At 36.1% G+C, this 16,931-nt stretch overlaps 1 protein-coding gene across 3 annotated transcripts in view; it reads left to right on the top strand.

Moving 5' to 3' along the window:
- Window positions 1-13,125, top strand: part of LOC128219090 (cysteine-rich motor neuron 1 protein-like) — a 28,475-nt gene extending 15,350 nt beyond the window's left edge. Inside the window, exons 2-11 of one of the 3 annotated variants that reach the window (XM_052926910.1) lie at window positions 1,531-1,634; window positions 2,206-2,308; window positions 2,784-2,959; window positions 3,413-3,512; window positions 4,166-4,195; window positions 6,732-6,829; window positions 9,196-9,439; window positions 10,339-10,575; window positions 11,344-11,448; window positions 12,079-13,125. In XM_052926910.1, the coding sequence (XP_052782870.1) occupies window positions 1,531-1,634; window positions 2,206-2,308; window positions 2,784-2,959; window positions 3,413-3,512; window positions 4,166-4,195; window positions 6,732-6,829; window positions 9,196-9,439; window positions 10,339-10,575; window positions 11,344-11,448; window positions 12,079-12,212 (1,331 nt within the window). In that variant the 3' untranslated portion in view covers window positions 12,213-13,125. The remainder of the gene's footprint in view (window positions 1-1,530; window positions 1,635-2,205; window positions 2,309-2,783; window positions 2,960-3,412; window positions 3,513-4,165; window positions 4,196-6,731; window positions 6,830-9,195; window positions 9,440-10,338; window positions 10,576-11,343; window positions 11,449-12,078) is intronic. The other 2 variants (XM_052926911.1, XM_052926912.1) reach the window with 2 other exon arrangements.
- The last annotated feature ends 3,806 nt before the right edge of the window (window positions 13,126-16,931 follow it).

The raw sequence follows: 16,931 nt of genomic DNA, 5'->3' as shown, positions 1-16,931 counted from the left end.
TCTAACATTCAAATAATGGAGCCTTCCCTGGTGGGCGTTAGTCACGTACACACTTCCCCAGCTAATCGACCACGTCTAGACCGTAAAGAAATTCACCAGAACTTTCCTTAATGTCGTGGAAATTTCATGAATATTTGATGAGATCATATTTCTATATGATCAAGATTAATTTCATGAATTTGATTCATTGATTCATTATGAGACATTCTTGTCTTATCTATTGAAAGCATGCGTTTCAAATAAGACGCCTTCTATAAAAGGATACCTTCCCTCTATCATTAGCGATACAAATCTCGGAATTGAGTCAATACGACAATCGAATGGCCATTTTCAGCACATTTTCATGGAAATTTCCTCGAATAACAAGCAATAAATCGCGGGGTCTAAAACCAGCAGCGGAAACATGAACTCCATATTAGACCATATTAATGTGATCATGATATGTGGTCATGGTTTTAGATTAGGAGTATGACAATAGAGAGGCTATTATTATATTTATTATAATTAAATGAAACACAAACATATTTCGAAGGCGTTTTCAACTGCTTTACAAGTGCATGCAATTCATATTAATTTAATCGAGATAGTTCTTAGCAGAGGAGGATTATAATGGTAATACGACACCGTCTTTTTCGAAGGCGTTTGTAACTACATTTCTGGGGACATTACAGAAAGGCAAACAATACCAATCGTGTCCATCATATAAATAAAAAGGTATTAGAAATAGATTTTCGCCTGTATTCTTGTTCCAAAACATATAATTTCCAATTTGATGGCATCTCAGTTACCAATCGGAACTCCTCGGCCCTTTTCCTTTGAAAACAACCTACAATGTATATGGATTGTTTACAATGTCAACAATCTGTACTTTTAACTTCAAAAACGACGCGTAGTAATTTCAATTAAGCAGTTAAGCCTAAGGACTTTTCTTTAGGAATCTTAATGATTTATGCAATGATGAACTTATGTGGGAATCAATTTGAACTTAGTCGTTTGGTCACGTTCAAACACTACCATTAATTATTCATATTATTATTATTATTATTAATTTTACGAACTACTTTTTACTAAAGCATCGGCATACATCCGAGGCTCCGTTATATGGCGGAGATGACCGAGGGGTTTCGCTTGCCCAGTAGCATGATCAAATGTTGTATTTGTTGACGCCTAGTCTGAAACCATATAGTTAATTTAGTTGGTCTTATACGGAATTTAGAAAAGTTAAAAATTAATTAAGCACAGACATGTCGACACCCTTATCGAACAAATGCATGACAGCATATCAGAAACGGTCCCAAAATAGACATGTAGTAGCGCCGTGAACCCATTCGGCCCCACCCCCAACCTAGAGAAGGCCCAGCAGTGTTTGAATAGCTGTTTCCGTGTTTAATTAATCACAATAACGCTGTTTATATCGTCAACAAAAAAAATATCAAACAAAAAAAAGATGGTCGTAATTGTACATTCAATCCAAAAATTGATTCAGTAATTGTTTAAAAATAAACACCTTACGTGTACTTCTTGTTTCAGAGTGTGGCTGTCAGTTTGAAGGCGCGGTGCACGACGTCGGCAGCACGTGGCATCCCGAAATTTTCGGAACGTGTGTCAACTGCACGTGTCGCCTTGGCAACAACGTAAGTCTTCTGCTCCTCTGTAAAAGTCATTTGCTTAATCATTAAGTTTTAAATATTAAAAGACGTGACGTCACACTTTGGTTCCTGCTGAATATATGACATAATCTAAGTTTGTTAGAACATATTGCCTGATGAACACATCACATAATCTAAGTTTGTTAGAACATATTGCCTGATGAACACATCACATAATCTAAGTTTGTTAGAACATATTGCCTGATGAACACATCACATAATCTAAGTTTGTTAGAACATATTGCCTGATGAACACATCACATAATCTAAGTTTGTTAGAACATATTGCCTGATGAACACATCACATAATCTAAGTTTGTTAGAACATATTGCCTGATGAACACGCAGTATAATCGAAGTAAATTAGAATATATTATGTAAAATCCTAATGACTTCTCAATAAAATTTTACATAATTTATTCTAACTATTTTATTAAAAGTAGTTTCTCGCCAAAAAGGCAAAAGTAAACAAACCAATATAGCTAAAATAGTGCTTATATAATCAAGCAAGTCTAAACATCTCTTGTTTGATAAACTTGCCCATTTTGTATGACAGGACAGCCCTGAAGTAACTTGTGTGAATACCGCGGAGAAATGTCCGAAGCTTGACTGTGATAACCCTACAAAGGACCCACATAGTTGTTGTCCTTATTGTGAAGGTGATTATATATTGCTATGTTTTGCGCCTGTTTTTAAAGCAAAAATATATTCTTCACTTATTTCGTCATGTCTAAGAAGGAATTAAAACAGCAGAATAAAACGATGAAATACAGTCGAACCCCGTTGACTCGAACTCGCTTTGCTCGATTTCATCGTTGGCTCAAACTGGATCTGAAGGACCGATTTCCTGATACTGATTATTAAAATCCACGCTTGGCTCGAAGTACCCAAGGCTCGAGGTTTTTCCCCTGCCCCTTAGAGGTCAGGCTAACGGGGTTCGATTGTACTATTTATCTGCGGAAATGAAAGCATTGTCATTCAGCCATTGCTCTTTTTTCAAAATCTAATACATGTATAAACATCTCAATAACAAATGTCCAGAAACTAAACTTAAAATCTTAGTTTTACTAAACATAATTAATGGCTATGCTTTATTTACATTTTGCGTGAACATTAACGCACTATTTTATCTAGATATTCCCAACCTTCCTCCTACAGTGAGTAGTGACAAGGAAAAAAGTAGTTCGCTAGAGAGGTCGCCTTGCCAGACGACGAGCGGAAGGATATATCAGCATGGCGAACGCTACGCTTCTAATGATACGGGGATTCGCCGGAATACCGAGGACCAGTGCGTCATGTGTATATGCCAGGTACGTCCACAAATGTATTTTCTTCCTAGCCGTCATAAACTAATTTACCAGACAGATACTTATCATAACCACCATCGAACAACCCCTGTACGCTATAACGCTCTGGCTCCGCGTGACCATGACGATTGAGTATTTAATAAGACCGAATGAATGCAGATTGAGGACCGCTTAGGAATGTAAGCCAATGAAATTACGCTGTGTGTTCGACTCTATATTTAGTAACCAAACCCTTGTATGACGTCATAGATTATTCACTAAGTTGAAGAGTATTACATTGTAATATACTATTTTATTGGAAGAAGAGTGTTCTCCCCTACCTCATTAATAATTATGTATGAAAACAATCAATTTTCTCACGGTTATAATGTAACTTAAAGGGGGAAATCCGGGGTAGCCGAAGACGTATTTCGAACTGTTAAATGTCTTTACATCTTATTGCATTCCCTGTTTCAGAACGGCGACCCGCTTTGCTACTTGAAAACATGTCCGAAAATTCCAACCGGATGTTCTGCCATCTTGTTTCCGGAAGATGACTGTTGTCCCAGATGCGCAGGTAACTTATTCCGGTCCAAGACTGACCCGTTGATATATTCTAGAACAGAGATCTAATAGCTAGAATAATAATTTTAGAATGAGTCTAAAATGCCATACCCATGATATATGTAACATAGGTTAAATGTACGACATTATTCGGTGGATTCCGTAAGGTGACGTTAACAACCGAACTACTTTACGACATAGATCGAAAATGTATCTATCTATTTATCGTTAACATTCGTAACTACTCGGAATTCTTCGGAAAGTTCATTTATTACAGAAGTTTTTCTTAGTAACAGTTAGAATACGGAGCTCGTCCAATCGGAACAGCTCGGCCATTTGCTATAAAAAAACACACACAAAACCTCGGATTGACGATTTACATTTTAGCTCGCTGGAAGTAGATTATATAGTTATTCCAATTTAGCAGTTCAACCCAAGGACTTTATTTTTAGGAATCTTAATTATAAGTGTAATAAAACACTTCACTGCGAAATAAAGATAAATATTATTAACTTACGAACAACTGCTGATGTATCAGCATACATCCGAGGTTGTTTTCGATGGAAAATGGCCGAGGTGTTCCGATTTTGAGCTGGAATAATGTCAAGGACTGTATTATGTGGCTGGAATCATAGAAAGTACACTATTTTCATTCCACTCCTTCAGACATTACGGAAGTGGAAAACTCGGAATCTGGTAAAAAAATAAACCACCCATGTACAATCCTTAACGCAAAACTATATATGAAAGCTAGCAATTTGCACCTATCTATGTTTTGCCCAACCTGGAGGCATGCGGCAGGCGTGTAGGGAACTTGAGGTAGCGGATTATTCCCGATAAGCTCGGTTTTGACAGACCTGGTCAATCGTATCAACTCGGCCATCTCCGACAAGCTGTTTGTTTGTTTATTTGAGTTTATCAAGGTCTGCCCGCGCCCATTGGCTGCATTTTGGCTTGACCCCGCCGTGACGCCATCACGACTTAAATTGTGTTTGAATGCCATACGTGACATGAGATAGAAGTGACAGCAATTCGCAGTCAAATCCAGACATTGGAAGACTTGAAGAAACAGAGTGAGATACAAGAAATCCGGGTGCGATACCCTAGCTCTTTGCGAAGAGACCTCTTGGTTCTTTAACGTGCTCAGTGTAAAGCACCGATACACGGGATACAACTTTCCTGGGTAGAACCAGTACTGAGTACACCACTTTCCCAAGCACTACCCTTTAAATGCCAAGCGCCAGGCAAGGGAGCTACTTGTAACGTCTTTCGGTATGACGCGGCCCGGGATCGAACCCACGACCTCCCGCTCCGTAGGCGGACGCTTAACCACAAGGCCACGGAGACGGTTCCGACAAGCTTCGGGACATACCTCTTAAATAGGCTTAAGATGTATGAAAATGTGATAAGGCCACCGGCGATTAACTCAATTATCATTACGCTAAGTAGACCGATTGGATAACGTTAACAATGCTCTAAAATGAATGATTTTGATTCGTGCCTTAATAACGCTTTGTAGAAACTTGAATTAGATTCATGTAGGACCGGTATAATTTCATTACTTCTCCCCACTAAAACATTAAATATTTCCCTCGACGGTTGAAAACACATACAATACGTTTTCAATATGGGCGCCGCCACGATAGACTATTTTTTCAATCTGTTGGATAATGGCCGAGGTGTTCCGATTGAAGCCTGGTGAGACCGCAATCCGGGAAATCGACTTGACCGTTTTTTTATGCTTTAAAAGGATTTATGATGTCTTAAACTCCTCCGCTTCCTGGATAGAATTTTCTTTTCCAGGGGTGGGATTTTGACAGCAACAGTTTATCTAAGTTCCCGGGGTGTGCCCCTCCCCCCGTGGGGCAAACCATTGATAGGTGCATCTTAGTGTATTTTACTAACCGTTTTATTTCAATATGTTACATATGCCTGTGTGTTTAATACGGTTTAATGATTATAATCTGTGCAACTTATGGTGGTGATGGTGTGTGCGTGTGGAGGTGATGTCAGATGGAAACCAGAAACATTTATAGCCGGTTATTTTCTGAAGAAAATATGCTTACTAAATGCGAGTTTGGAATACAAGATAATATGTTACACGGTAGTTTTCTTTCCACTTTTAAGGGAAATATGGCGAGGCCCCTGATAGGGGAAAAATGACGTCTTTTTGCAAAAAGGGGGAAATAACTCATATAATGTTCAACTTGTTGTTAAACATTTTATTTAACAAACATATCGACTAATTCATGAATAGCACTGATTTGCTACATTTGCTAAATGTTAAGGATATTGTTTTTACCAGAGATAACTTTTTTAGGAGGGGAATTGTTCCGAATTTCGGCCCCCAAAAGGACATTCTGAATGAGTGTACAATAACAGAGAATGTTAGCTCCATAAGTATCGTGTAATAAGCAGCGAGCGGGTAGGTTTGACAATATGGTAAAAAACATTTATTACACTCGTGATTGTAATTATACCAAACTCGCTCTTCGTTATGTATAATGTCAATTAGTCGGGTATCGGGTACATTAACTTTCACATATTAACGTCATAAGCGTGCATTAGCATTAAATAATGAGTAGATTAGTTTCAAGAATAAATAAAATGTTTCGTGAGAAGGCATAAATGAAAAATGCACTCGAACCGATCCATCTACCGCCAAGTAGTTGGGAATAAAACTGGTGCATTGCTGTGTATTAAAGTGAGATAAGTGTCCTTTTAGTTAAAAATATTTGATGAGTATATCTCTTCTATTAACATATATATACTTAAAAATATTGGTTATAACTGCCAATATTTTTTTTACTCTAAAAGAAAAGTTAAAAAAGGGTCTTTATATAAGTTCTAACCCTGTTAGATACTGTCCAAGATTACTGAAATTTTATAGGCAGATGATGACAAATTCTATGTCTGCTTCTTTTCGACTCGATAATCTACATGCAATAGACATTTATATTTATCATAAATCCAGCCACCTGGGTGGTATTCAAAATTCAACTTAAGTTAATCTTATGGTAATACATCATTGCCTTCATTCACTGTATTGGTCAATGATAAATAAGAAGAAATCCGATTAGCTACATCGGTCTTAGATCCAAATAAAACCAATATTGAATACCAGCCCAGTTGGTTGAAAAATACTATTAACATATTTCGGCAAAATCTAAATGATCATATATGCTTATAAATCATCTTTAATTCTAATGATTTCACCTTGGATACTCTTCAGATTGCCTTGACAACCAGTTGGTAAAGAAGAACGGCAGCACTTGGCACCCGAGCATCGTCTCCATCGGTGAGATCACGTGCGTCACTTGCACGTGTTCGGTGAGTACTGCCTACCAGTCACATAGTTCCTAGTCTAAACTACAAATAAAGAAAAGATGAGACGTTTCTGACTAAACAGAACACAGTGATTTGGTGGGAATGAGCTGAATTTTGACCTTTACAAAATTAAGTGACATTTAACCTAAAATAACCTAATATATATATATATATATTTCTTCATATTCATCAAAGGGGTCACTCCTACCAACTATCTAGCATAAATATCTATGAATTACTGCACTTTTACAAAGTCAGAAACTCTCGAATTGTCTAAGTATTTAGACAATTCGAGATTTTCTGACTTCAAAATTCAGCTCATTCCCACCAAATCACTGTGAAACAGAAAGCCATAGGGCCGATTGTCTAGAATTTTGTTTAAGTGTGCAATATTGTTCCCTCATCGTTGTCATCATTCTAATCGCTACTGCTTTGAAAGTTGCATGGATACACTTGTGATCTGGCCCCAATTTCTCGAAACTTCTTAAGCTTAACAGGCTTAAGTAGCTTATTTCAATAAGCCAAAATACATACTTAAATTGATTTTTGATAAAGGACAAATGGTTTATTGTGATTATCATAATGATAACTCTTATCTTAATAGTATAAAACTCTTAAAGAAGTTAATATTATGCAATGTATTGAACACTAAAAATAGTGAGCTTAGCTTAATCCTGTTATAAGGGACTTAAGAAGTTTCGAGAAATCGGGGCCCGTTATAAATTATAATTATAAGTTTTTAGTCACTAAAACTTATAATTCAAACAATATTTAAGACAACTGTTTCAGCTGCACTTGTTTTATTTAAATATGTAAGCACATCACCAAGTAGTTCACGATTACAAGTTAATAATGATGCTGTGAATCATGTTGTTAACTTGAGCACAGTTCCGACCAATCGGCCTATTATTGTTTAAGAAATGTCTGGCATGTAAGTCCCAGCTATGAATCAACCGCAGTGTCTCTGCGGAGTGCCCAATTTCCGGCGAATTTGTGTTATGACTTATTGCTAATTCGGGTTGTGTTCAAAGAAAAAGGGCTGCGTATCTTTTACCCCGTATTTGGTGTGTATGTGTGGGATGGGGTGGGGGAGGGGGGGGGGGCTTACAGAAGACTTAAAGAAGGCCTTTAAACTTCCAAAAGCGTACAAACAACCCTCTTAAATCGTAAACGAAAAACGGTATAAGCCTTTAAAGTACTTGAACATAGGAAAAAGTTGAATACTGTGATCAAATATTTTAGGGTGTAACGATTTTCAAATTTAAAAAAAAATCGATCCTCGTAAGCTTGGAAACTTGGTGCCGCGTTTGAAACTCTTTACAAGTTCTAGTGTTTACCAGTTTTTTATAGAATTAGGAAGAACACTTAACATTGTAAAGGTACATTCTGTTATTTGTCGATATAACTACTGTAGTAATAAAATGCAGGTATATGTCGGAATATATATTACCTAAAATAATGGCTTTTACGACAGTAGAAATTAATAACTAATTAAAATGATATCACTTTTCTGTTTTACTCTTTGGCGTTTCAAGCACATATAATTAAATGCTAGCCAGACAAAATCAGGAGGATTTACTGAAATAAAGAAATTCGGAACTAAAATTCTGTTTATTTCCATTTCTTGGCTTCAACGAAGCAATTAATTTGTTTTATTTCCAACACTTTTGAAGTTGGGTCAAATAGTTGTCTTAAGCTTTGTTTCTTCAGGATTGATTTAAAACTTTGTTCTCAACTGCAATGCCAAAACAAACATGGGATGAAGAAATTACAATCTGATGATTACAGTCAATCAGTTCTCTTCGATTTAGCAACTTTCCTGTATTACTGCGCCAGAATCGAATCATTTGCGAGTGAAATGAAAATGTCTGGGCGTGAATTGTTTAAGACCGAAGGAGCCAGATCCAACTTCAGAGGATTTTATGTTATTATCTTGTCCCGACTATGTAGCGTCAAGGGTTTGGTTTGCACTAAAGGCCACCAAACATTGTCTATTGTCTGTTTATATTATTGTCAGAAAAAAACACAATTCGACGCCTCCTAGTGTTTAATATTAACGGATTTTAGACCGTCTTGAAGTAATTAAGAACCAATAACTCTGATTTATATTGGTGTGTTTGTCGAAGAAGTTGCCCCCCTTTGATGATTATTAGAAGAAATGTCATTTCAGAAGAGTACAGCGACCCCCTTGTAGTAATAATTATAAATTACATTGGAATGTTGAAAAAACTTCAACAGCACCAATTTTAATTGCAAATACGCTTTTCATTATTATTTGGCAATAGCCGCAATACACATTCTTCAGTTAGATTATATTTTTAATTATTCTTTGAGTTTAATATTTCAACTGAATTTATGTTGTCTTTCAGAACGGGGAAATTAAGTGTCACAAAGACTGCATTCCCGACTACGAACTACCCTGTCGGAACCCACAAAAGCCTAGTGGTGAATGTTGTCGTTCCTGTCCCGATAATACGCAGACGACAGGAAGTGACGCCACTGAAGAAAAACCCAAAGATAAAAAGAAGCGAAAGAAGAAAAAGGATCGAAAGAAAGGAAAGAAAGATAAACGAAAAGATAAAAAGAGACGCAAGCGATGTAAAGACAACAAAGGTTGGTAGAAATGAGGAATTGATTCAAGATGACTTTACAACTTATCTTGCTTAAATTATTCACAATGATGGTTAATTAATATGAGATTAATACTACGCTCAGGGTTATAATGTTTCGCGTCACACCTTCATTAAACAGCCATGAGTTGAAGATAATTTGAACATGATCGTGCATAAAGCGGACAGGGGTCTTTCTAATTGTGTTCTAATTAACCGCAATCGGACATTGTCATTCATTTGAAAAATGAAAAATCAAATGAAATAAATACTTGAGATTTCCCCAACATCAGAGCATAGTGAAAACATCCCCAAAGTTTCAGACGTTTTGTTCACAACAGAAAAGAAACAATTATAAACATGCTCATGGAAATACGATCTTTTTTCTTATATTTTTTATCATAACCTTTAGTAAGTGTTTTAAAGGCCAGACTCCATCAAATGCTCTTTTTATCTTTTTTGTCTTGCATATGCAGAACACAATACCCCTGATGAAACGCCCAATCGTTTGACAATTCTCAAATTAGAACACATGAAACAAGACATAATTGGTTTAAAAGGGTGGGGCGAAAACATTTTTATGTTTTTGACATTGATTCGACAGTCCTTTGCTACATCAAAGTTATACGTGTTTAAAATGGATATTTCTATTTTGTAATGTCTTTATTATCTCTTTTATTAAATACGCGCTAAGAATTAATGATCCAGTGGTAAAGCTGTCCGCTTCTTATGAAGAGATTGTGGGTTCGAACCGCGACACGCTCTTTTTCGCATGGTTCCTATTTCAAAATGGATATCATTACTGACGTTCACTTTTGGAAACAAACCCATACATAGATTTGAACTTGTACATTGTATATGCTTTAAAAGACATCTTAACAAGTAAATCATTTTTTTTTACAGAAAGTAAAAAATGCAAGCGTCGGCGGAGACGGAAGGACAGGAAGGACAAGAAGGCGCGGCCGCCGGCGGAAGTGACGGCGATCACTACCGGCGTGGATCTGGCGACCCTGTGCTTCAACCGGCGGCGGAAGCCTACTCACCTTGTGTACAAGTCCATCTCGGAGACTGACTTGATGATCGCCTTTGACGAAATTGCCGCTGACACGGTCCATGTCTTTAGGTGGACTGTGAAAAAGAGTAAGTATACGGTTAGATTAGGCCATAAAAGAGACCTTCATTTTAACTCAACTCAGTTTATTTTATTAAGGTAAACAAAGGCCACAAGCCCAAAAAACAACAACACGATGTCTACTATTGTCAAAAAATCAGTTTTAGAATTCCGATTTAAATTGTTGAAACGTTATCTTTCTTTCGAAATGGCTCAGTGATTCTCATTGCATCAAAACAATTTTACAATACATGTATTAAAATAGCCGGTGCATTTTTCGAGTTAACTATATTTACTTCTTGATATATGTGTATAACCTAATTTAATTTACATTCGAGTCATACATACTGGACAGAAACCAGTATTGTGTATGGAAAAGTACCCCCTGGTTGGGATCAAACCCAAATCCTCTTGGGTGGGAAGTGTACACCTATACCACTGGACCACTCTCACAATATTGTAGCTGAGTGCTTTTAAGAACGGCAACCACATCTATAATATTCCATATAAAGAGAGCTCGTTCTCGAACGATCGCAGTTTTACTGTATTTCATATGAAGAGAGCTCATAAAGCGACACTTGTAAGCTATGCCTCGACCTCGACCAATCGCTAGTTCTCAAAAGACTGCCTGCTCGAACGATCGCAGTTTTACTGTATTCCAAATGAAGAGAGCTCATAAAGTGACAACTCCATGAACACAAGGTTACTTAAAAATCTTTTTTTCTTCTGTTGCTAGGTAACGATCGAAGTATCGTGACTTATCAAGATTATTAACCTATTTGCTTTCCTGTTGCTAGGTAACGACCGAAGCCTCGTGACGTTCAACGTGCCGGAAAAGTTGTCGGCACAACAATTCCGGCGGACAATCAACAACACGAATGTCGTCGGTACCACAAGTGCTTGTAAGTTATCAGTGTCTTTTACGTATCAAATGTTACTATACATATATTTGGTTTATATTAAAAAAAATCATCTCCATTGTGACGAAAGCTAATAGCTTATAAGATCACTCTCAAGTCCGTTTCCGGGCAGAAACCAGTACTGTGTCATTTTTGAGAGGTCATGACAAGGTACCACTGGTAGGGATCGAACCCATAACATTTTGCGAGATTGATGTTAAAAAATCATTAATGCCATTAATTAGATCAATGTTAAAATGTTGTGAATTGAATATAAATGTTTATATCGTAAATTGATCTTATGTAGTTCTTTCTACTACCCGATATCGGGCCTAACATCAGTGTGTGTATACCACGTGATGAATTACGTCATGTAAAAGGTTTGTCGAAGTGTTTTAAGAAACTTTACTCTCAATCAAACTTTGGTGAAAGATCGAAGGCGGGGCTCCGTAATCGGCTTAGACTGCGCTATGTTTCATTGAAAATGGTGAAGAAATTATCTTTGTTTAAAGTCTTCATTCGAAAAAAATATTGCCTTCCGACGTAGCATTTATGACGCAATTTATCACGTGGTATGCACACACTGAACATTGGAACTTTTCCCCGAAATAACGTGTTTATTCTATATTTTAGCACAGTATCGGAAGTTCAAGAAACGACTTACAGCCAAGTTGGAGACGTGTTCTGCGGACTGTGAACCTGAAATGTTCATAAATATTTTACAGAGAGTGAAACTAAAATTACTCAAGTTTGGTGACCCGTGCTAATGTTGGTAACGCTCGTTTCTATGTTGAAATGGCGTGATCTATTTTGAACTATAAATAGTGCTTCAATGACATTGTGTAGACATTAATTTTACGACATCTTATTGTGACCGGTCCTGGTTTAACTGTGAATTTTACGGCATATAATTGTGACTTGTCGGGGTATAAACCTGATTTTTATTTTGACCTGTCGGGAACTGATTATTATATTTGTTCACTCGAATTAGTTAAGTGAAACCGGAAACTGAATTTAACAAAAAGAATTGATGAGCTGATTGATTGATTGATTGATTGATTGATTGATCGATCGATCGTTTGATTGAATAGTGGATTGATTGATATATTGCATTTTTAATACTAACTGGGCATAACCGAAATCATACCCCGACTTGTTAAATAAAAACTACGTTACATACGATGTAATAATGTAGATGCCAATTCACATTTTGAAATGTAATATAACATTTTTTAACGATATGTTCCACATATCACACGTTATTGACTTTGTTGGTGAACCAACACTAGTGTTGACGGTCTATGGCATGTAACACATAACCCATGTCCCTTCGTTGCCCGTTAAAACTTGTTTCACCATGGTTGGGGAGTAGCTAGCGAAACGGACTTCCACAAGCGCCTAACATCAGCCGCACAAGTGAAGTGATAGTTTGCTGGTCAATGAGGGAATAGGCCCTTGGCTCCGTAGCTTGTGCGATCATCAGAATTGACATAGCTACGCCCCACACGATATCAAATACCGAATTTGTTTTGTTTTTGTAAATAAAAATTGTTAAGTTTTTTCTCCCATGAACATTGTAACGCCTGATTTAAATTTCCCTTTTCTTTCCTTTTTTGTTGTCTTTTGTTATATTTTAATTTCCTTAACAGAAAAACAACAACATTATATCAATAAACTAAGCATTGCATACCTGATGTTTTAGTTTTGATTTATCTTGATTCCAGCCATTCCTCGGCTGTAATTCAATACAAGTATTTAATGGATTTAAGAACGATGTAGCTAATCGGATTACTTGTTATTAATAACTGATCTGAAGAGTGAATGAAGTCAATGGTGTATGACCACACGATTTACTTAAGTTGAATATTGAATACCACTCATGGTGTTTTTATCAATAACCTTGGAGGTGTTGTCACGCAAAAAAATATATACCGAGCTACAGAAATCCTATAAACTGACTAGACAGTTATAATAACAACATCACTCAAATAGTTTACTTTTTAAGTCAATATCGTAGAAAAAAATCAATAAAATACGCCCAAAATGCATCATTTACGACTTGAATTGTAAACAAAACCTTGTGGGGAAGCCTCGCAAACGACATTGGTAATGACCATGACCTTTGTCACTCTGACCTCTAAAATATATAGGTCATGTTCTGGTCGAGTACAACCAACCGGTGAAATGTATGGTCCTATCTTTAATCTTTTGCGGGGACAAAGTTTTACAAACAACATTAGTAGTTAGTTATATGGGGTTCACGGCGCAGTTAATTAATTTTGAGCTTACTTTATGTTATTTACATTAACTTTAGTGTTAAAATTACATTGTGAATTACACTACTGCTCACACATGGTTAGCTGTTAGTTGTAAATCTACTATTTCGCGGAGTTCAATTCTAGTAAGCTAGACATTGATCAACTGCGCTGTGAACCCCATATTACTGACTACTAACATTGGACGTATTCGTTATCAACAACTTTCCACGGACAATTTAGATAAAAAAAAAACGCCCTTGGTTGATAAAGATGTTTATTCATATAGCTACCCACAGGTTATGATCTAAGAACAGCTAACAACTATATGAGATAAAATTATTTTCTTTTTTAAAGGGACTTGCTCGTTTTCTCAGTAATACATCTGAAACATAATCCATATTTAACTGTACGATATCGAAATTGCAGAAAAATACAATTTTAGAATAAGATTTTGATTTTAGCGGGATGCTAAGTCAAGAAAAAGCCGACGCCATAACCACAAGGCCACCAGGACTGATACAGAGTAAGGGATATTTTGACGTTTTAACAATACATTGATAACATCACGTGATGTCTATCAACAAATCAAGCAACAGCAACCCGCTGTAACTTGTGTCCAACCCATTTCCTTTTTGTATACTCTATATCATTGTTGTAAATACCGATCATGTGGAAAGAAAAAGGCAATACAATAAAATAATTTATGTTTTAATCAAGCAAATCGCTTAATGGCGTTATTAACGCTAATGAAAATTGTGTTCTTCAGATGTTATCCGAGCAAATATCAACATTTGCTGTAGGTTTAAAGCTTTTGCTATCTTAGTTTTGACACTCCTTATGATTCGCCACACTTTATTTCGTCATAGAAAAAAAGTGCATTTCACATAAAAAACGTGAGTCCCTTTAGGTATGTTGATTAAGGTCAGATTTGTTTTCTGTTCAGAGATGTTTAATGAAGATACAACAAGGGACGAATTCATGGCAAGTTCATGACCACCGTATTTTGCACTCGTTTAATTATCATTTTGACAGGTTTCACATTCAACAGATGTACATGCAAATCTAGTCAGTGTTCAGCATAACTTTAATTTGTTTTAAGAATACAAACAGGCTGTTATATTAAAAAAAGTATGGAATATACATCTTTCGGAAACATACTATTTCAGCGGTTGGGGTTGGTGGTGTTTATGGATTTGACGTTACGGAGGGGCACAACTTTGGGGTACCACCTTGGATGTATGCCCCGTCTTTCAGCACCAAAAATATATCAAATGTTGATAGGAGGGTTTGGGGAATATGTTTGTGTTTTTTAATCTAAATTAGTGCATTAAAAGCTATTTTATCCCCCCCCCCCCTCCCAACGCCCTGAATCAGCTTGTTCGCCCAAAGCATGAAAATATGTGTCTCTGTTTGACAAATCTACTTTTATACCTAACCATCATGGATGGAAATAAAGTATGCCAAAGCATGTGCTTGAAATAAAGATATATACTTATTTATTATTAAGCATGCACTTTAAACTTCTCTCTAAAGAGGCTCACGTGCAAATGAAGGAGATACCTATCTCTATACAGGATGCAATAATTTATTTCACTTTGTCAAAATTATATGAATAATACTTCGCTTTGAAGGTCCTAAAGCCCTTTAAAGGTGAATATTACACTTGTTTTACCGAAACGAAAATTGTTGGTTGATCTTTAAGTGATTGTTATTATGACACAGCCGCATAGCCTTTTTTACTTGGTGTAACGACATACTTACAGTCTTTAGTGGTCTACATTCTTTTGTGTGAACTACCCACTAAGTGTACCAGCCACTGTTTTTTATATACCGCCGATTACGTTCAGTATGCTGCCTTCCCATTGGACAAAACACTATGTTGATCACTAAAGTGTTTTACGGGGCTAAAGTATGTCTGGGAATTTTGGCAAAACTCGATAAAATCTGTATTATTATCTGCTTTTGTAAAGAAGGAAAGTATGGCCACTTATGTATTTGTTTCTTCTGGACCATCTGGGTAATTAACTTTGAATACCCTGATAATTAATGAATCTGGTGGACATTTTCTTAGCAAAAGTCTTTGCGGTTCAGACTTTTTGGTATATCGATAATTTTGCCATTGGCCATTCACAAGATTGCCATTTGGCAATTTTTAAATAACATGGCCAAGACGTGCAGGTAACATGACAAAAATGGACATATAAATATACACACTTGTCAATCAATATAAGACCAGGCCCCAATGTCACGAAAATACTTCAGTCAAATATTAATCTCTGTCTCAACTCGTTTTACCACAAAGCTTCAAAATTTATGAAAAAAAAAACAACAGAAGGAATATATGTGTTTACCCATTTTAAAACCGCATTTTATCATTGAATATGTTGATGCAAACAATTGGTCTAAATCCAAGGGAAAACTATTCTACAGCCAAAAAAAATGTACTTGAGTACAATTCATTATAACAATTACTCATGACAATAATATACTTTGCTCTAGAATAAGTTTTCTTTTATATATTGGCAAAATCTTTTTATCAGCACATTCTATGAGGAAATTTGTTTTTAAAAAGTATAAAAAACATGCAAGATTTTGAATCATACCATGCCTTTACGTGGTAAAATAATTAAGATAGAGTTTTGACTTGAGTATTTTGGTAATATTAGAGCCAGTAATCATATCACTTTCAATCAGCTTGTCCACAAAGCAATTTGAATGGTCAACCGTAATTAATCAATAAATGTCGACCAATAAATAAACGTGTTGGCCCAGTTGTTTTATACAGTTGGATGCTGAACAACGCCAATAACTGAAGTTCTCAACGGTAATGTCGAATTGTAACATAAACACTTATTTGTAGCCTTGTCAAGCTAATTGCTACATTTCTACACTCAGCATTATACTAACATTTGGTAAAAGTTCATTATGAAACTTAAGCAACATTAACCACTTTTTTGTCATTCAAGGTTATTTACATCCTAAAAAACCAAACCATGATATATATCATAAGACGGTATAATTAATTGTCATACTTGTAATTAATGATGCAAGTGTATGAATAAAAACCAGGGACTAACGAAATGTAATTGTAATCATGTAAGTTATACAAATTTGCATTAATCGTGGTTAAGCAAAGACTTACCTGTTAATGTGTTAACTTGACGTCTGACTAGACCTAATCAACTCCTAGAGCATTCATAAGCTTTTCATCTGCTCGTGGACGCAGCA

This window comes from Mya arenaria, chromosome 15, assembly GCF_026914265.1.
Source record: "Mya arenaria isolate MELC-2E11 chromosome 15, ASM2691426v1".
NCBI lineage: Eukaryota > Metazoa > Mollusca > Bivalvia > Myida > Myidae > Mya > Mya arenaria.
This window is presented reverse-complemented; position numbering and strand designations above follow the sequence as displayed.